This window comes from Anolis carolinensis, unplaced genomic scaffold (genome assembly GCF_035594765.1).
Source record: "Anolis carolinensis isolate JA03-04 unplaced genomic scaffold, rAnoCar3.1.pri scaffold_11, whole genome shotgun sequence".
Classification (NCBI taxonomy): Eukaryota; Metazoa; Chordata; class Lepidosauria; order Squamata; family Dactyloidae; genus Anolis; species Anolis carolinensis.
The window spans coordinates 19,158,691-19,181,035 of NW_026943822.1; the positions used below are offsets into that span (position 1 = coordinate 19,158,691).

At 43.5% G+C, this 22,345-nt stretch overlaps 1 protein-coding gene across 2 annotated transcripts in view; it reads left to right on the forward strand.

The window, feature by feature from the left end:
- The window catches only part of alpk3 (alpha kinase 3), a 40,159-nt gene that overhangs the window by 9,157 nt on the left and 8,657 nt on the right, over positions 1-22,345 (forward strand). For both annotated transcript variants that reach the window (XM_008120697.3, XM_062963497.1), the window contains 4 exons: positions 386-507; positions 8,302-8,419; positions 10,186-11,461; positions 18,997-20,803. In XM_008120697.3, coding sequence (XP_008118904.2) covers positions 386-507; positions 8,302-8,419; positions 10,186-11,461; positions 18,997-20,803 — 3,323 coding nt within the window. The remainder of the gene's footprint in view (positions 1-385; positions 508-8,301; positions 8,420-10,185; positions 11,462-18,996; positions 20,804-22,345) is intronic.

Sequence of the window (22,345 nt, forward strand, 5' to 3'; positions counted from 1 at the left end):
ACAGGGATGAACTTTGTCGTGGTAGGGCAACGTTTTTGGGGATATAGTTCCCAGAATACTCCAGTCATCATGGAAGAAAGGTTGGGAATTGTTGTTTTTTCACTTTCTCCAACTTTGGCTGAAGTTTGGAAAAAGTTGCATGCACTCCGTTGATACCTAGGATGACTTCCCTGAGTGTAACACTCAATTCCAATGGTTTCTTGGCAAATTGGAAATTGTCTTATGATCAGTATAGGGCAGGTTGCCTCCGACTTACCCATAGTTTCCCAGGTTCAGGAACCAAGCTGGGAAGGAAGGACCATCCTGTAAGCTGAAAGAGACAAGGGATGGAGGAGACGTGTTTCCGCCTTTCTGCTTCTAATTCTCCTCCTTGACTTTGCCTTAGGAGCACCTTCTGCGCCATCATTGCTCAGCTGACAGAGGAGACGCAGCCTCTTTTCGAAACCACGCTCAGGTCGTATGCGGTGTCTGAGGACGCGGATGCCAAATTCACGTGCGTCGTGACAGGTAAACAAACAAAACGGGAGGGTTTTAATTAATTAATTTATTTATTTACAGTATTTATATTTCGCCCTTCTCACCCCAAAGGGGACTCAGGGCGGATCACATTATGTACATATAGGGCAAACATTCAGTGCCCATAAACACATCAAACCGAGACAGAGACAACAGACAGACAGACGCAGAGGCAATTTAACCTTCTCCTGAGGGGATGTTCACTTCTGGCCACAAGGGGGAGCAGCTGCTTCATTATCCACTCTGATGGCACTTCCTCACTTCCTCATTCCAACGTTGTAAATTAGTTAAACTTGCCTCCCCACTTTTATAAGTGGTACCTTATTTCCTACTTGATAGATGCAACTATCTTTCGGGTTGCTAGGTCAGCAACGAGCAGGGGCTATATGTTATTTTTAATTGACGGGTGCTCACCCCGCCACGGGCTGGCCTCGAACTCATGACCTCATGGTCAGAGTGATTTATTGCAGCAGCTGTTTACCAGCCTGCGCCACAGCCCGGCCCCAAACATCCCTTCTGTTTGGAGATAATGTACAGAGATGATAACGGGTTTCTGTTTTTTCTTTCTTTCCTGGAACGCAATAGTAGCTGCCATATTTGTAAAAGAGAAAGAACCTGGAAAAAGACATCACACATCAGACCTCACTAAACTGTCTGTTCCATAATTCCACAAAACATGGCCATGGCAGTTAAAGGGGCAAATAGTGCAATCACGTTATAGTAGGATTGGGCCACAGGGAAACTAAACGTCTTGCCTATATTCATGCATTATATCAGGGGTGTCAAACTCATTTTCATGGAGGGCCATATAAGCCTTATGGTTGCCTTCAAAGAGCTGTTGAATCCATAGACAGAGAATCTATGGAGACAGAGGACCAACGTTAATGTTAATATGACACCCTTGTGTTCAAAGTGCACTTATTTATTTAAAAGATTGTGTATAAAATGACCTTCAGGTTATGTGTGTAAGGTATCAATGAAATGTAAAAGGATTTTCTGTTCAGAACAACACTCTGAAAACAGGAATTCTAGACATGAATCAATCAGGGCCAGCTAACACCTCCCAATAAAGCTTTCCCCGACAGTAAGCAATCAGACCTTGAAGTGAAAAAGCTATTCAGTGCTAATCAAGGTGGCCAATTGCAACATTCACACTTGCCTCAAAGAGAGAAGAATTCTTTTTCCCACCCTAGACATTATTCCACGGATATATAAACCCCACTTGACTAGTTTCCAACAGACCTCACAACCTCTGAGAATGCCTGCCATAGATGCAGGCGAGACTTCAGGAGAGAATGCTTCTGGAACATGGCCATACAGCCTGGAAAACTCACAGCAACTCATGCCATGAAAGCCTTCGACAATTTACAATCTGTTTGTGAAAAAGCAGATCGCTCCCCCCCCCCCACCACCCCAAAAAAGAAACCTGTCAGCCAGTGTTGTATCTTACTTGGCCCTCAAGAGGTTTTGTTCCAGCCCATTATGTCTTCTCTGAAAGTTAAATACATTTATACGGATAATTATGCATCCAATGGCCCCGTCGTTTGTCTAAGGGCTTATGTTAATGACCCAGTTACAATCCGTTTCCAAGTCCTGGCAAAGGGAGAGCAAACAGCCAATTTGTTCAATTTCAGACTGCGGTTGGTCCTCCTGACAAAATAGCTCTTTGATGCCCTTTCAGTTTCCTCTTGATGGACCGAGATAAATGGCTTCAGGCTGGAGGGAGCCAGGGCTTTTGATGGCAGCCAGGGTCTGCATGCTTTGACAACTTATTTCCTGACTAGGAGTGATTCATAAGTTTTATTTTATTCCCTTTTTTCATTCCAACCTTTTCTCATGACCCCCCTGCCTCCTAGTTATCACCCTGGTGCTAGAACATTATCCATGAGCCTCGATGCCTAGCCTTCTTTCTAAAATATTCTGTGGTTAATGCATTTTGATCATGCATTTTTCTCTGGAGAGTCAGTGTAGGTGTCATCACTGGACGACAACTTTCTGTTCATAGCTAAAGTAAAGTATGACCCTGTATCCACAGGACCAGTACTTATAGTTTCATTCCATTGGTGAATAGTTCTAACCATCAGGAAATTCTTCCTGATGTTTAGGTGGAAACTCATTTCCTGCAGTTTGAATCCATTGCTCCGTGTCCTGGTCTTTGGAGCAGCTTGTTGTGTTTTGTCTCTATTTTATTCTTTTTGGCGCAGAGATGAGTCATGCTGATTTTTACTACGTTCCAGCTTGGGACATGGAAGTGTCTGATGTAATCTTTCGGGCCATGCTTCTGTCCCTTTGGACCCCTGCTGGGCTTGGGATGCTCCCAACTGGCAGGGCCTCCTCTCGTCTTCCTTCTGGTTTTCAGAGCACCTCCTCGATGCCTGCCTAACCTTTCCCATCTATTTCATGCATGCACATCAACTCCATTTAGTGTTGCTCCCCCTTGTAGTCCTGCCACTGTTGCATTTTTGTTGGGGGAAAGGAAGCTTTAGGGGATAATTTATCTGAAATCTCCTGCATGGTCATGAATGTGACCTGCGCTTGGAAAAAATACTTTTGGGAAAGGTCTTCCAAGCTCGGAGGCAGGTTATGTAAGAGACCAAGGGCTGAAGAAGCAGGAGACGGAGCTGGGAGATGAAAGCAGGTGCTGTCTGCGGCAAGGTGATGGGTGTTTGTGAGCTGATCTAACTTTTGAACTCAGCCCAAGTGTGGAGAGGGCCCTAAGTGGGGAAGAGCAGGCGCTGGAGGTGCTGGAAAGAGAGGTGCTGGAGGTGACCTTGGCTGCAACCACTTGGAAAGATGGGAGGGAGGCTGTTGTGTGAGAGGCTGGTGCTGGAAATGGCTGGGCGAAGGAGGTATTTCTGGAGTAGGATCCATCAAAGTGGGTTTTGCTAGCCCCCTGTTTATCCAAGATCTCTTTGGAAATTTGATGGTTGAAAGGAGACCATTAGGGTAGTTGCTGGAAGCAGAGCCACCCAAATACTTGTTGCGGAGAAGAGATGTTGGATGTTTATTTAATTATATTATTATATTATAACCGCTGCCACCAGTGTAAAGATGTTTATAATGTGGCCACCAGATGTAAAGGGGATTATCCACGCTTGCCACCACTATGGGAAGATATAGCCACTAGCTACTTAAAGAGGAGACCTTTTAAATTTTGTTTTTCTTCTTTCTTCTTGTTTGTTTTTGATGGTAATATATATGACAGAAGCTGAGATGTTTAAAAGAACAATAACACGTTTATTCTGGCACAAAGCTTAATGGTTACAGTAGCTTTCTCTTTAGAAGCACTTTGGTTAACAGTTGCAAGGCTAGAATGAGGTGTTTCAAACTTCTTAAAATGTCACTTCTTTCTTTACTGCTCTAAACTGCAGTCACCCTGTGAATTACAATCAAAGATTATCTGTTCCTCATCAGGAGACAGACTACCTTAAAATAAGTCACCAAACTTATTTTAAATTGACTCAAAAATAAGCATTTGAGTCTCCCTGATCCCTTCAACTGAGGATCAGTCTTCACTGTACCTCATCAGGGCACAGACTAACTGCTTCTTTTCAAACCTGCACTTCTCTACCAAAAGGCCAGTTGGCTTCGCCCCCTTCTCCATGGCAACCAACTCATGAGTGCAGAGTAACTGAAATATTGACCCTTTAAAAATGCAATTAAACACGACATCTGTAAACTAAAAAATTCACACTTTGTTACACTTGTGTATAGAGACGGCATGGGCAAACTTCGACCCTCCAGGTGTTTTGGACTTCAACTCCCAGAAATCCCAACCATTGTGGGAGTTGAAGTCCAAAACGCCTGGAGGGCCCAAGTTTGCCCATGCAGTCTTTGAGGCATTTTTGACTTACGGTGTCCCTGTCATGGGGTTTTGTGGGGCTGAGAGTGTGTGACTCATCCAAGGTGGCTTTCCAAGGTTGAGGGGAACTCCAGTCCTGGTCTCCAGAGTCACAATCCAGTGCTCAATCCACCAACTAACTAATCTAGCAAAATGCAAGTTGTTGTGTTGTGTTGTGTTTTCCAGGCTGTATGGCCATATTCTAGAAGTATTCTCTCCTGACGTTTCACCCACATCTATGCTTGCCATAGATGTGGGAAAAACGTCAGGAGAGAATGCTTCTAGAACATGGCCATACAGCCCGGAAAACACACAAGAACTCTGTGATTCCGGCCATGAAAGCCTTCAACAACACAAAATACAAGTTGCAGCATTTCTATGGTAGTTAGCGATGTGTTATATCTGTTACCTAGATAACACTCTTAAATGTAAGTCCTTTTCATTCATGTTCCCTGTCTATTCCTGTCACAAGATGTTGTCACTGGTGTATGTGTGTGTTATAGACTAAAGTGTAATCCTTCCCCTTGCCAAGCGGAACAAACTGGGGACGGGGCAGATCCATTCACAAAGCCTGAGAAAGAAATGTCATTATAGGACCTGCTTGCTGCCTTCTGTAACCAAACACAGTGTGTAAATCAGTAGGGATGATTTTTTAGGAAACGAGTCTTATGCTAATACCGCAGGGTTTAAAGCCGTAATTATCACCATGTACACGGCCTTAAAGCTGAGCGGCGATGCTGTGTTTGCGTCACAGGGACACGATGCGAGTGTATCCACTATTCCCAGAACTGGGCTGTTGAAGGAACCACTGAAGGACTAGACTGGGATCAAATTCTCAACTTTTGTTGGATGCATATAAGACAATGAGTCTTTCTGGAGCCCATTAATGGATTCAATCAAAACATTATTACAATCCAAAGACCCAATTGATTAATGGATTCCAGAAAGACTAATTGTCTCGTGCCATTAATACTCCTAATACAGTAGAGTCTCACTTATCCAAGCTAAATAGGCCGGCAGAACCTTGGATAAGCGAATATCTTGGATAATAAGGAGGGATTAAGGAAAAGCCTAAAAAACATCAAATTAGGTTTTGATTTTACACATTAAGCACCAAAACATCATGTTATACAACAAATTTGACAGAAAAAAGTAGTAGAGTCTCACTTATCCAACACTCGCTTATCCAACGTTCTGGATTATCCAACGCATTTTTGTAGTCAATGTTTTCAATATATCATGATATTTTGGTGCTAAATTCATAAATAGAGTAATTACTACACAGCATTACTGCGTATTGAACTACTTTTTCTGCCAAATTTGTTGTCTAACATCATGTTTTGGTGCTTCATTTGTAAAATCATAACCTAATTTGATGTTTAATAGGCTTTTCCTTAATGCCTCCTTATTATCCAACATATTCGCTTATCCAACATTCTGCCGGCCCATTTATGTTGGATAAGTGAGACTCTACTGTAGTTCAATTCGCATTAATGTAATGTTGTAATTACTGTATTTACGAATTTAGCACCAAAATATCACGATGAATTGAAAACATTGACTACAAAAATGCATTGGATAATCCAGAACCTTGGATAAGCGAGTCTTGGATAAATGAGACACTACTGTATATTGCACAATTGTAATTTTATTCCCTCCTCCAAGTCTGGAGATTGAAGTGCCATTATGTCGCCCTTAGCCACTGGCTACATTTTTATCTTGTGATGTTGTGTGTATTTTATATTGATGTTTTTTAATGTATGTTGTTGGGCCTGGTCCCCATGTGAGCTGCCCCAAGTCCCCTTAAGGAGATTGGGCAGGATACAATAATAAAGTTTTATTATTATTATTATTATTATTTTATTATGACACAGCAAATAAGATAGATATGCTGGATTTCATATCACAAAATCACAAGTCGAACACTTCCCAAGTGTCTAGGACTGTGTGATGTATTTTCAGATGATGCGCGCAGATCCCAGTAGGGTGGCCCTTTGCAGTTGGCAGATCGTAATTTTGTCAATGTCTATTGTTTCCAAATGCCGGCTGAGATCTTTTAGCACGGCACCCAGTGTGCCAATCACCACCGGGACCACCTGCACTGGTTTCTGCCAGAGTCTTTGAAGTTCAATCTTGAGGTCCTGAGTTTTTCCTGTTGTTTTTCGTCAATGCGACTGTCACCTGGGATGGCAACATCAATGATCCAAACCTTTTTCTTTTCCACAACTGTGATGTCTGGTGTGTTGTGTTCCAGAACTTTGTCAGTCTGGATTCGGAAGTCCCACAGTATCTTTGCATGTTCATTTTCCAATACTTTTGCAGGTTTGTGACCCCACCAGTTCTTTGCTGCTGGAAGGTGGTACTTATATTATTATTATTATTATTATTATTATTATTATTATTATTATTATTGGGGCCCTGGTGACACAGTGTGTTAAAGCGCTGAGCTGCTGAACTTGCGGACCAAAAGGTCGCAGGTTCGAATCCGCGGAGCAGAATGAGCACCCACTGTTAGCTCCAGCTTCTGCCAACCTAGCAGTTCGAATACATGCAAATGTGAGAAGGCATCCTGGTGGAGGCCGCTTTAGGAGACATGGACTTCCTTGAGTTTGGTTGGGCGGAGGCAGGAAAGGAAGGACTGGGCCATTCCCTTTCGCCCCAATCCCATGTGCAGACAGCTGATCCTAGGAAGAAAATTGCTTCTTCGGTTTGGAAGCAGCCAGTCACGCACATATAATGATGTCATTGCACCGAAAAGGCCCACAACATCTGTTGCCCAATGGCACTTGAAGGACACCGGTCAGCCGTGATGCAACGACTTGCTGCTTCTGGCCAATGGAAACTTTGGGTTCAGTTTACAGACTGTGATGCTTGGTTCTCCATGGAGCTCCTGGCCCGCAGCGAAGTGTCTGTTTTTTAACCTTAAGCTCCCATCCACCAAAGTAGGCTGACTTCCTGGAACGGCAGGGATGTTCTCATCGCCCGTCTATGTCGAATTGGACTAGAAAAGTTCACCTGATCTGCACCGAGTGCTTACAAACAATCTGTTTTCCCTGCAAAACGACCAGGTTATATAATGTGTGCCATAGTTTTGGGAGCTGTTAATGCTGCTTTAACCTTCACTCTCAGATCCTGAGAGAGAAGGTGAGGAATCTGAGAGCAAGAGGGCTGTCTTGAGAAGTAGTTAAAGTAAAGGTAAAGGTTTCCCCTGACGTTAAGTCTAGTTGTGTCTGACTCTGGGGGTTGGTGCTTATCTCCATTTCTAAGTCGAAGAGCTGGCACTGTCCGTAGACACCTCCAAGGTCATGTGGCCACTGGCATGACTGCATGGAGCAATGTTACCTTCCCACTGGAGCGGTACCTATTAATCTACTCACATTTCATGTTTTATTGATGCGATATTTGTTTTATTGTTTTATTGTTGTTATTGTATTGTTGTGTCGGGCATGGCCCCATGTAAGCCGCTCCGAGTCCCTCCGGGGAGATGGGGCGGGGTATAAAAATAAAGTTATTATTATTATTATTATTCGAACTGCTAGGTTGGCAGAAGCTGGGGCTAACAGCGGGCACTCACCCTGCTCCCCGGATTCAAACTGCCAACCTTTCAATCAGCAAGTTCAACAGCTCAGCAATTTAATCCACTGCGCCACTGTGTACATTAGAAATATTTTTATACATTGCTTAGATTTAGGAGTGCATCTACACTGTATAATTAATGCAGTTTTGACACCACTTTCACTGCAATGGCCCAATGTTGTGTAATCATGGGAATTATCATTTGTCAAGGTCTGCAGCTTTATTTGCCAGACTGTTGGTGTCTCACCAAATTATCTTCTCCAGATGTGTTGGAATTGAATGGAGATGATGGTGGTGGTGGTGGTGGTGGTGGTGATGATGATGGGGTTTGTGCACTACTTTCTGCCAACGTGTCTTTTCCTCTCCAGGTTACCCCCAGCCAGAAGTGACCTGGTACAAAGATGACGAAGAGATGGACAGATACTGTGGCTTGCCCAAATATGAGATTTTCCGTCACGGGAATCGGCACACGCTGCAGTTGTACAAGTAAGGACCAAGAGTGTTGAAATATGACTAAACAACTATAAAGAACTAAACTCCCCACTCTGTTGGGATATTCACACTTCTATTTAAAATCATACTCATTCAATTCATGATTCCCGCAGATAATAAAGGCCTCCCTTTTGCTATGAAAAGAAAAAACATGTCCCAATCTTTCTTAAAGTCAAATGTTTCTTCTTATCAACATTTCTGCTATTTCCCAGAAGCTGGTTCCTTCCACTCCTGAGCATATACAATTCTTGCCACAATTACTGTATATACTCGAGTATAAACCTAATTTTTCAGCCCTTTTTTAAAGACTGAAAAAGCCCCCCTCGGCTTATACTCGGGTGAGGGTTCTGGTTGTCTTATATTTGGGTCAGCTTATACTTGAGAATATATGGTATTTATTATTTTTCTCTATTATTGTTGCTACTACTATTACATTTATTTTACTCTATTTTATTATTATTATTATTATTATTATTAATAATACATTTATTATTTCACTCTGATCTTATTATTATTATAAGTCCACTACCCCGGTGGCGTAGTGGACTAAAGCCTTGTGACTTGAAGGTTGGGTTGCTGACCTGAAAGCTGCCAGGTTCGAATCCCACCCGGGGAGAGTGCAGATGAGCTCCCTCTATCAGCTCCAGCTCCATGCGGGGACATGAGAGAAGCCTCCCACAAGGATGGTAAAAACATCAAAACATCTGGGCATCCCCTGGGCAACGTCCTTGCAGACGGCCAATTCTCTCACTCCAGAAGCGACTCAAGTTGCTCCTGACACAAAAAAATACTATTATTGCATTTATTATTTTACTCTATTTATTATTACTTGTATTATTTTTCCTGTATTTATTATTATTATTATTATTATTATTATTACATGTATTATTTTACCCTATTATTATTAAAAGGATACATAAGCACATTTACATCGAAGAAGATGAGAATCATGATTTAATCAGAGTTGGACAGTCTTATCTTAAATTTGAGCTTTATGTAAACATTCAAAAACATTTAACCTACTGATGCTTCAAGTATTTATTTATTTACAGTATTTATTTACAGTATTTATATTCCGCCCTTCTCACCCCAAAGGGGACTCAGGACGGATTACAATGAACACATATATGGCAAACATTCAATGCCAACAGACAAACAACATACATTAGACAGACTCAGAGGCATTTTTAACATTTTTCCAGCTTCACGATTCCGGCCACAGGGGGAGCTGTTGCTTCACCGTCCAGTAGTGGCTGTACTTCCTCATTCCTTTCCTCATGTTTTGCTGGCAGTTTTATGGTGTTGTAAATTAGCCTCCCGCATAAAGCGTCCCTAAATTTCCCTAATTGACAGGTGCAACTGTCTTTCGGGGCTGCATAGGTCAACAGCAAGCTGGGGCTATTAATGGTCGGAGGCTTAACCCGACCCAGGCTTCGAACTCATGACCTCTCGGTCAGTAGTGATTTATAGCAGCTGGTTACTAGCCAGCTGCGCCACAGCCCAGCCCCAATGTAATGTAATTTTATTGGTATCTATTTTTATTTCTGAAATTTACCACCCTCGGCTTATACTGGAGTCAATATTTTCCCAGTTTTTTTGTGGTAAAATTAGGTGCCTCGGTTTATATTCGGGCCGGCTTATACTCGAGTATATACGGTATATATTGTAGCATTATTCTCAATTTTCTTTCTCCGCAGTTGTTCAGAGTGACAGTCCTTCTCATAGTTGCTCATAGGGATGTCTCCCTTTCCTTTTTTTAGGTGTACGGAAGAAGATGCGGCCATCTACCAGGCCTCTGCCAGGAACAGCAAAGGCATTGTGTCCTGTTCTGGAGTCCTGGAAGTCGGGAAGATGACAGAGTATAAAATCCACCAGCGGTGGTTTGCGAAGCTGAAGCGGAGCGCCGAAGCCAAGCTGCGGGAGATCGAGCAGAGCCGGAAACGAGGGAAGGAGAACGTGGAGGTGGAGCTGAGGAGAGTGAGTCCGGACAGGTTCCAGCGGAAACGCCGCCTGACCGGGGAGGTTGGGATGCACTCGGGCACCTCTCTGTGGGACAAAGAGGAGAAAGCGAAGGTGCGCATTCCCGACGGGAAACCGCGATTTGGCGAGGCCGATAAAGCCAAGGGCAAAGAGACTCCTTTAAACGCCACCTCCGTGTTTTCAAACAACTTCATACCGGAGCGTTTAGAAGCAGAGCTAAAGACCAATGGAGACTCTTCCCTGGAAGGTAGGGAGGAAAACGGGGAAGAAAAAGCCAATGACTTTCTCGCCTATATCTACGAGACGGTGGAGATTATGAAAGCCAAACCGGCAACTAAGGACTTTGCTGTAAAGAAGAAGAAGAAAGAGGAGAATGCAAACGCTCTGCCAAGTGCAAATCAGGACATTTCCCGACAAGAGGAGAGGACGCAACCAAGGAGAAATGTCTCGTCGCAGAAAGATACAAGACCCAGTAATTCATTTTCCAGAAATACATCCTTGCTAGCAAATGGGGACCTCACAGAGTCCAAAGAGCTCTCAAGCCATAGTACTCAAAAACCTACACAAGCTCCATCCTCTCCATCTTCTAAATCTAATGTGTATTTTTCTCTGAAAGATATGTATTTGGATATTGGGACAACGGCAGAAGCTGAACCAAAGTCAGGTAGAACTGATACAGGCCAACCAGTTGCATTAAAAAGGGAGGAAGGGGGAAATGAATCCTACGCAACGAAGGAAAACGAGGCCATAAAAAACAAGACGGAGGTGCAAAGTGGAATGGTGTCAGAAATGCCCAACAAAAGTGCTTTTGAAAAGGATTTTCAGCGTACAAACCAAGCCTCGGAGGCTGCCTTTGTGAAGGAGAGTGAAATGAGTGTCTTCCTTGGCCAGATCCGTGAAACGGACTTGCTGGATTCCCTCCCCGCTGAAGATGAGCCAGCCCCATGGCCCCAGAGCCCGTCTCAAGGGCCAACGGATGGGACTGACCCACAGTCTTTGCGGAAGGAGAGGAGAAACCTGCCGGAGGAGGAGCTGCACCGCCGAGGGCCTTCCGAGGTACTGTAAGGTTCTATTTTTTTCCCGAGGCTGACCTCATGCAAAACGTTTCCAAATCAGTTCAACAGCAACTGCCAAAGCTCTGCCGTCTATTTATAGCTGGGGTCTGCAGGGATGTGCCGGGCCAGCAAGAAATTGGATGGTCACTTTTCAGTCTAAGAGTGACCTCTGGCTTTATAACTTTGTCTCTTTTTGCCATTTGCACTCCTCTTAAAGAAATAGGAAATGTGCCGGGAGAGCCAGGCAAAACATTGTGTTTGCTTGCAGGGCGATCCAGACTACCTGGACTCGATCCTCCTCCTCGAGAGGTGTCATTGTGTTTCCTGACTGCAGCTGCCTCTGACACTCATTCTCCTGGTTTGGGATGGTGTCTATTTCTGTCACTGGTGCTGCTGCGCTTTCTGTGTAATTCGGCATTAGGAAAGGAGACTCGCTTTGTGTGTGTTTCTGCTTTTCAGAGGATTCAGGACACCATGGGAGGAGATTTGTGCTCCTCACTTGATCGGCATCCAAACCATCTCTGCGGAGGAGTTGGGGGCGGGAGGGAATCGTGAGCCTGTGTGGGTGGCTTTTCAGCAGAAGCCTTGCCTGGACCGAAGAGCCCCAGTCGCTTCCTAGCCGGAGCAGCTGCGAAGGGCTTGTGGCTCAGGTTTCCAGAGGACGCAGCAGGCTTGCCCTCCTTGGGAGCCCCAGAGCTTAGCCTGTGGCAGAATGGATGGATGGATGGATGGATGGATGGATGGATGGATGGATGGATGGGGGTGACACTGAGGCAGCCTTTGGGAATGTGAACTCATGAAGCTGACTTGTCCTGAGTCAGATCATTGGCCCGTCGAGGTATCATCTTCTCCTTGCTATCATCATCTCCTGGGGTTGCCAAGTTAATGGCGTGCCACCGGGCTCTCTGTGTTCCAAGTCCTGAGAGGTAGGACAGTTCTATGGACATATTCTTCAGAAATATTGCTGGAGATTGTGCAAGTTGTACGTTCAGCCTACATTCACAGGACCATTAGAAAAGTGGGAAAACCATGAATGAAAAAAGTGCTTTAAAAAAGCACTTCACCAATCTCTAGATCAAGGGTCCTCAAACTTTTAAAGCTGAGGGCCGGTCCACAATCCTTCAGACTGTGGAGGGGCCGAATTATCATTTGAAAAAAAATACAAACAAATTCCGATGCACACTGCATATGTCTTATTTGTAGTGCAAAAACAACAACAACAACAAGAACAATGAAAGAACAATACAATATTTAAAAATAAAAACAATTTTAACCAACATACATTTATCAGGATTTCAATGGGAAGTGTGGTCCTGCTTCTGCCCAATGAGATAGTCAAGTTAATTAGGATTGTTGTTGTTGTTGTGTGCCTTCCAAGTCATGTCAGACTTTGGCCGAGCCTAAGTCTAAAATTATTTATTTATTTACTGCATTTATTTACTACACTTATATCCCACCCTTCTCACCCCGAAGAGGACTCAGAGCAGCTCTATGTACATACAATATATTATATTATTAGCATAACACAATATTAGCATTATATATTACTATATTGAACTATACCACTATACTATTATATAATATGTAATATATAACATATAATTAATATTATTATATGGTATTACTATCAGTATTATATTGTATAACATAAGATTATTATCAATATTATATGTATATACAATATATTATATTATTAAAACTGATATAAAAATATTATATTATAAAACTGAGGGCGGGGGCCAGGTAAATGACCTTGGAGGGCCGCATCCGGCCCCCGGGCCTTAGTTTGGGGACCCCTGCTCTAGATCATATAGTGACCATAAGAGTTGTGCTAGAGCAGTGGTTCTCAACCTGTGGGTCCCCAGGTGTTTTGGCCTACAACTCCCAGAAATCCCAGCCAGTTTATCAGTTGTTAGGATTTATTTATTTATTTACAGCATTTATATTCCGCCCTTCTCACCCCAAAGGGGACTCAGGGCGGATCACATTACACATATAGGCAAACATTCAATGCCTTTAACATAGAACAAAGACAAGACAAACATAGGCTCCGAGCAGGCCTCGAACTCATGGCCTCCTGGTCAGAGTGATTCATTGCAGCTGGTTGCAACTGGTTGCTCTCCAGCCTGCGCCACAGCCCGGAGAACCTGAGGATTTCTCAGAGTTGAAGGCCAAAACATCTGGGGACCCATAGGTTGAGAACCACTGTGCTGGAGGATCTCAAGATTTCTACAGAGCTATTCTCTCCAGGAATGTCTAGGTCCTCCAGTAGTAGTTGACTGTAGGGTTGCACTGGAGAACCATATTGATCAAATCCACAAAAATTAAACCTGCAAATATGGAGGGCAGACTGTAGTCTAAAATTTAACATTGCCAAGCTGTCCCACCCCTACTCCATTTTTAATAATCATTTAATGCTATGAGTATAAAAAATCTAGAATGTTGCAGGTATGAAAGAGATGAGAATTTTAAAGAATGCAATGACATTATGAAACTATGAATTTCAGAGGAGTATCAGGGAGAAGCCCTGGACCTAAAATGTGTGGTTTCTCCAAACTCTGCTCCAGCTCAGATATAGCTTCAGCATGTCGTTGTATTCTTAAAAGTAACTTTCCAAGCCCTGTTTTAAGGAGGGAGCCTCAGTTGCTGCCGGTTGACTTCCTTCTCTTTGAAGCTCCTTATCAACTTCTCAAAGTGGCTTTCAGCACTTGGGGCTGTGAGCCAGAATCGCCGTTGCCGTCTTGTTGGAATTTTCTGAGTGCAAACCATTTTAGGAGATGCAGAAGGGTCTTTTGGCCATGGGCAAGGAAGAGGCTCTCTAAGCTAATAATGGAATCAGGAATGTCTGCTAATGTTCTGTTGTGGTTGCTGATTTAAGACCCGGTGGTAACGGTTTGAGTGTTTTCTCCCTTCCCTGTCTCCAGGGCTCAAAAGAGATGTTGATATGCAGGACCTGCAATCCATGGCAGTGTCACAAACCAGAACAAGGCAGCTCCTTATCTTTTCCCTCTCTTTGACTTGGAGCTTCTTCCTGCAGCTCTGTTTATAAGTTTCCCATTGAATGTGCCCATCTGTCTGCCAAATTCTTTGGCTAAAACTCTTCAGGAGTGTTGGAAATCATCCTGGACTACTCAAGTCTAGATGTAGTTAGATGATAGAGTTAGATTGAGGGAATCCTTTCCCTGTTTCCAAAGCATGCCTAGATAGGCTTTACTGTGTTTCACTCTATCCTGCATACGTCACATCCCTTACTTTGAAGTTAGTAGAAATGTGAATCTTTAGGGACACTAACTTCTCATTGGTCAGAATGTTTTATGGCCCTAATAAACTGGACCATGAGGTTGGAACCATTTTGGTTCATTCTTCTCCTTTTGTTCTTCAAGCTAACAAGAAGCATCCTGCCATCTCTCCTGGCAAGATGTAACTATGTAGATGTTTGTTATTTTTCCTTTATTTTTTCCTTAGAAACCAGTCTAGAGTAGACTAGACAGCTCCCAAGCCTTTCTATCTACAATGGAATTTTTTTTACCTGAATAAATACTTTTTGAACTTTTACTGAGACTCTGCAATCCATTGCAATCCTAAATAGACAAAGGCTTCTCTTTGCTCGCCCCATGTAAGTAACTGTTGCATTTGAAAGCTTTTGCTTTTGCTACTCTGCTGCATTTTGGTGGAATCTCCCCCAGAGAGGGATAAATTGAGTCTAACCGCTCAGCGATTACCACAACAAGGAGGACTCTATTCACTGTTCTCCACCATGGAGTTAGTGGCAATTACGGATCTCAATAGCTACATCTGGTCCGAGGTGTTAGCTTCTCCTCGAAAGCCACGTTGGGTATGTTTCGGGGATGCATTACACTTCCGATTGTAGCACACCATGGAACAGCCTGAGCTGTGTATCTGTGTTGTAACCTGACCTGCAAAAGCAGAGGAGCAGCTGTTCACACAAAGCTGCATGGTTGCCATCCTTTCCCCAGAGATCTGTTTCGAATATGGATCCTTGTTGGGAGAAAGAACAACAGAGCAGCTGGAAAACGGCCCCAAAATGTTCACAGAGTTATGGAACTGAGGAGACGGAAGGAGCCAAGGAATTAATTCAGCCATTTGTCGTAGAGTCAAAGGCACCTCCTGTCACCTTGCTCAGATTAGACCTGTTTGCAAAATGCTTTCTGTGTGTGATGAAATAGTTGTTCTCTGAGAAACCAAATAAACATGCAAGCAGATGGGTCAATCCATCTGTGTATGTGTATATATCTTAGGCACAGTCATACTAAATTACAACAATGATAATTCTTGACAAATTTTACTTGGGAAGATCTGTTCCCTGCTACTGTGAAAACTGCAGCAAAAATAGAAAAGACTGAGTGGGTGGCAAACAATGCCCAATAATCTACACCTTCGACCATAGAATCATAGAATAGTAGAGTTGGAAGAGATCTCATGGGCTATCCAGTCCAACCCCCCGCCAAGAAGCAGGAAATCGCATTCAAAGCACCCCCGACAGATGGCCATCCAGCCTCTGCTTAAAAGCCTCCTATGAGTTCTGGCTCTACTGAAACATTGGTGGGACCACAGCTCCCATCAACCAATGTGGGCTTACTGGTTGGGAGTTGCTGTCTAAAACATTTGTTCTCCAATCCTGCACAGAGTAGTGGAATTATATTACACTGAGCCATTTAACATCTACTAAAGCTATCATAGAGCCTCTGAAACCTCCTCCAATACTCATTCTGTCTAGCTATTTTATCATCGACTGGGATCCTTCAGAGATTTCAGCATACAATGTTATCACTTCGCGTCTGGCTACAGGGACATAGCCGGACACATCTGTGATCTCTTCCCTCTCCTCCAGGCATGAATGAACATAGATCAATGTGTTGTCAAAGGCTTTCATGGCTGGAATCACAGGGTTGTTGTGTATATGGTATATATGGTACATTTATTATTTTTCTCTATTATTATTGGTATTATAATAATAATATAATAATTATTTTTATACCCCGCCCCATCTCCCCGGAGGGACTCGGAGCGGCTTACATGTAATAATATATTACATATATTATTTTTCTCTGTTATTATTGTTGCTACTATTACATTTATTTTACTCTATTTTTATTATTATTAATACATTTATATTTCACTCTGATATTATTATTATTGCATTTATTATTTTACTCTATGTATTATTAAAAGGATACATAAGCACATTTACGTTGAAGAAGATGAGAATAATGATTTGATCAGAGTTGGACAGTCTTATCTTACATTTGAGCTTTATGTAAATATTCAAAAACATGTAACCTACCGATGCCTCGATTCATGTAATTTTATTGGTATCGATTTTTATTTCTGAAATTTACCACCCTCGGCTTATACTGGAGTCAATGTTTTCCCAGTTTTTTTGTGGTAAAATTAGGTGCCTTGGCTTATATTTGGGTCGGCTTATACTTGAGTATATATGGGTACTTTGCGCCAGGGCCACGCTGGTTGGGAAATTCTGGGGATTGCCATCCAGAAAAAGAAGCATTGCAGTGCACTGACCCTCTATCCATTCTTTTCCAAAGCCATCTTGCATTAACTGATTACAAATATGCAAAACTTTCATCACCATCAGATTAAAGGTAACAGATCCCATCTGATCTTGGAAGCTAAGCAGGGTCACAGCTCTGGTTAGAACTTGGATGGGAGGCTGCTAATGAACACTAGGTGCTGTGAGCTCTATTTCAGAGGAAGGGACTAGCAAAACCACCTCTTCTTGAGTGTCCTCTGCCTAAGAAAATGCTATTAAATTTATGGGGGTGCAATACATTTACAAGTGCCTTAGAGGCATCCATAAATACCACCATCACCTCACTATCTTCGTTATCTCAATTCCTTTCTCCTTACAGATTGTCTCTATTTCTGTCCCTCCCTTTGTGTCGCATATCCACTTGTCCAGACCCTCCCCTCCCTCTCCTCCTCCGGCCCTTGCTTAGCCAAGCTGGACAGATATAGCTCTTTTAATCTTCTCCAGACGTCAGTTCTTCCAGCCACCTGATCTTGATGCTCCTTTCAGCCCCGTTGGTGTTGTTTGGGAAGCTGTCGGTGCTCAGGGCTGCTATTCCTGGTGCAATGTTGAATCCAAGGCCCCGCGGTCGCCATAGCCATCTGATTTTGACCATATATTCCCTTCCTCCGGAGAGTGTGTTAGACTGTGCTTCCCATAATCCAAAACCAACATTGTTTGGAGAGCTGGGATAGAATTATTTTTAATGGTGTTGTGGTAATCTCTGAGCGGTTAGACTCAATTTAACCCTCTCTGGGGGAGATTCCACCAAAATGCAGCAGAGTAGCAAAAGCAAAGCTTTCAAATGCAACAGTTAGTTACATGGGCTCGGGCTGTGGCGCAGGCTGGAGAGCAGCTGCAATGAATCACTGCAATGAATCACTCTGACCAGGAGGTCATGAGTTCGAGGCCCGCTCAGAGCCTATGTTTGTTTGTCTTTGTTCTATATTAAAAGGCATTGAATGTTTGCCTATATGTGTAATGTGATCTGCCCTGAGTCCCCTTCGGGGTGAGAAGGACGGAATATAAATGCTGTAAATAAATAAATAAATACACGGGGTGAGCAAAGAGAAGCCTTTGTCGATTTAGGATTGCAATGGAGTGCAGAGTCTCAGTAAAAGTTCAAAAAACATTAATTCAGGTAAAAAGAACTCCATTGCGGATAGAAACACTTGGGAGCTGTCTAGTCTACTCTAGACTGGTTTCTACGGAGAAAATAAGAAAGGAAAAATAACAAACATCTAAATACAGTAGAGTTTCACTTATCCAAGGATCACTTATCCAAGCTTCTGGATTATCCAAGCCATTTTTGTAGTCAATGTTTTCAGTATATCATGATATTTTGGTGCTAAATTCGTAAATACAGTAATTACAACATAACATTACTGCGTATTGAACTACTTTTTCTGTCAAATTTGTTGTATAACATGATGTTTTGGTGCTGAATTTGTAAAATCATAACCTAATTTGATGTTTAATAAGCTTTTCCTTAATCCCTCCTTATTATCCAAGATATTTGCTTATCCAAGCTTTTATCGGCCCGTTTAGCTTGGATAAGTGAGACTCTACTGTAGTTACATCTTGCCAGGAGAGACAGCAAGATGCTTCTTGTTAGCTAGAAGAACAAAGGGAGAAGAAGGAACCAAAATGGTTCCAACCTCATGGTCCAGTTTATTGGGGCCATAAAAGACCAATGAGAAGTTAGTGTCCCTGGAAATTCACATTTCTACTAACTTCAAAGTAAGGGATGTGACATAAATAGGATAGAGTGAAACACAGTAAAGCCTATCTGGGCATGCTTTGGAAACAGGGAAAGGATTCCATCAATCTAACTGTATCATCTATCTAACTACATCTAGACTTGAGTAGTCCAGGGTGATTCCCAACAAATGGAAGCATAAGCAAACTCAAGAGCTGCATGCAATCCTGTGGAACAATACTTTGCCTATGCCTGCTCTTCATGCACCTCTAACAATACTATTTCTTCTTAGGCTCCAGAAGATGTAACACCAGTCTCACCTGCTGCCTACAATCTACAAAATTCAGAATCGGGCCTTGGAACAGAAACAAACAGAAACTCTAGCTACTCTGAGCTAACAACAAGAGAAAAACAGACCAAACAGTCTGAGAAGGAAGATGTTCCCAGACCGAAGCCCCGAGAATCGAGTGTGGTTGTGCCAACGCAGAATGACAATCTTTCCAAGAATCCTCCATCAGTCTCCTTTGTTATTGCGCAACCAGATGAGAAGAAGCATTTGGCTTCAGAAGAAGGTTTGGGAAGTCATGAAATCCAAGATACACAAGCTCCAAGTCATGGGAAAGAGGAGCTGGCTGGTCCCAGATCACCAGCCCAGAAAACCAGTCTTGAAGCAAGGTCTACAGACTACTTGAACCGAGTTGTCCCTCAGACTGAAACAGCTAAGCCAGAAAAGGAAGAAAAAATATTTGAGCCTTTACGGGACAATAAGACTGCCCTACAAACTGATTTGGAGCCTGAGGGTGAGAAACTGCTGGGAATGACAGCCAGACCATTACTGGTCCCAGAAGTTTCCCTGAAAGCCCCAGCAGTTCCAGAGAGGCCTCATCGACGTCGGAGAGTGGATATCTCTCCGGTGCCTTGTGAACCCCAAGAAGATGCTCGGTCTTCTCCAGCTGAAGAAGACTCCACTGGAAGAAACCAATCTGTGGCCCATTTGCTGCGGGATGTTAAGAGAGAAATCGAAACTTGGCCACAAACCCCAGAGCAAGGAATCCACAGCTCTACTGCAGATGAGCTCCAGGTGGAAGAAGAAACTTTAACTTCTCCAAAGGTGGAAAAGGTTGAGGAAGAGGCTTCCCCTTTTGCCAGTAAGTTAGAGGTCCAAGCTGGAGAAAGAGAGAAAACCTCGTCAGAGGAGGCAATAACCCAGGACTTGCAGCAACCCAAGAGTGCGATGGAGCAAGGTGAAGCAGAGGACAAATCCCAGAATGAAAACCTTGTGAGTTCCTTGAAGAATTATTTGCTTCTCCTCTTAAAGATGACTACAGAGAAGGATGAAAGCAAAGGCACGATTAAACAAGAAGCAACGGAGGTGGAGGAGAAGCGCCCGCCCAGCGCAGTACCAAAGCACATGTCAAATGTGGGCATTGCAGGGCTTACGCCCAGGACGTCGAGGAAGATCTTTGAGCGGGTTGAGAACAACCAGCTTTTCCAAAGTGCGGAGAACCTCCAGCTGACACCCAAAACTTCCAGGAGACTTACAGGCATGATCAACCACGAGCTTCTTGCTTGCAAAGATACGCTTGTTGCTGAACCAGAGGTGTCACCATTTCCCCACGTGCCATCCATCGTGGTGGGGAGTGCCTCCAATGAACCATCCGGTTCCCCTGATTTGTCCGTGGAGGCTTCCACTGAACCACCAGTCGCCCTTCCCAGTGCCACCCCACAGGAGCTGGCCTCTGGAGCCCGTCGTAAGATATTCCTCCCCAAATCCAAACAGGCGGAAGAGATGGAGGGATTGGCTTCGGACGTCCAGACACCGCGTGGCAAAAGGGACAGCCCCACGGTGTCACCGCAACAAGGCCGCAGGAGCACCGCTCTCCTGCAAGCCCCGATCCCGGCTTCCCCTCCGAGGGAGAAGCGCTCCCCGACCCAGTCCAGGAAGATGGCAACATTAGAGGTGCCGAAACTCTATGAGGAACCTGATGAAGAAAAGAAGAGTGTGGCAGACAGTTGTATAACTGCCCCGGAAAGTCTTCAAGAGAGTGTAGCGGAAGTGCAAGTCGGCGAATCCCCAAAAGTTAATGATCGATTTAAAGGTGAGGAAGAATCTCTGTCCTGAGAAGGGGTGAGGAAGGTTTTTAAAGTTCTTCTAGGAGATTGGCGGGCCCACTTCCACACCTTCTAACTGCAAGTGGCTTCCATATCAATGGGGAAGTTATTATTATTATTTTGTGTCAAAAGCATTGCATTATACGAGGGCTATCCACAAAGTAGGTTACGTTTTGGATTTCAAAAAGGACAAAGTATAGGATAAATAATTTACCATATGCAGCTGAAAGACACATTCCAATACTACAATCTCATGTAATCCCCATTGAAATCTAGGCACGTTTCATATAGATAAATGAGTTTGAAAAGTACTGCTCCAGTAAATTCCCTGCTTGTGTCCTCAGCTCTTCCCCCTTCTCCCTTCCTGCAGCGTAGCCAAAACGCTGCGCTGCCAGCCACACCCCCATTGTTGGAAACGGAGGAGAGAGGCGGCAAATTTACTGGGGCAGACCTTTTCAAACTCATTTGAAACGTGCCTAGATTTCAGTGGGGATTACGTGAGATTGTAGTATTGGAATGTGCCTTTCAGCTGCATATGGTAAATGATTTCTCCTATACTTTCTCCTTTTTAAAATCCAAAACGTAACCTACTTTGTGGATAGCCCTCGTAAATAAATTTAAAAAGTGATGAAATAAAGGAAATCACAAGCAGCTAAATAGTTTTAGACCAAAAGCGGGCAACAGCGACCGCATTGTCCATGGCTTTAAACAACTCCTCCTCCGTGCATGAGGCAGGACATTGTGGGCAAGCATACATATGCGGAGTTGTTTGTTCTGCTCCACATTCACACAAGGTGGAGGATTCCTCCAGGTAGTGCCACCTTGCCAAGTTGTCTTTTGATCTGCACACTCCGCTGAATACATCCTTGATTGTACTTAGAATTTTGAAGTATAAATCTAAGGTGCTGAACACTGCTTTGAAAGTTCCTTTCAAGCTTGGATTAAAACACAGAGTAGATCCCATATTCCATTGATGTTGAAGCAAATAGCTTCCTTTAAGGTAAAGTTGAAGATTTTCCCCTGACATTAAGTCCAGTCGTGTCTGATTCTGGGAGTTGGTGCTCATCTCCATTTCTAAGCTGAAGAGCCGGTGTTATCCATAGACACCTCCAAGTCATGTGGCTGGCATGACTGTATGGAGCGCCGTTACCTTCCCGTTGGAGCAGTACCTATTGATCTACTCACATTTGCATGTTTTCAAACTAGGTTGGCAGAAGCTGGGGGTAACAGTGGGCGCTCACTTCGCTCCCCGGATTTGAACCTGCAACCTTTCGGTCTGATAGTTCAGCAGCTCAGCACTTTAACACGCTGTGCTACTGGGAACTCCTTTATCATTTTCCATCTCTCCCCACTGGCTTTTAAAAGCAACAGTGGTTCTATTACAAACAAAGATTTGATTTGATTTTCTAAAGGGGTTCTTTATGACATTTTGAAGGTGAAAGGAAGGGGGCTGATCTAGCTTTTCAATGGGTATTTTTAAAAAAATCACAGGGGTGGGTATTGATCTCTCTTTCTCCACTGACTACCAT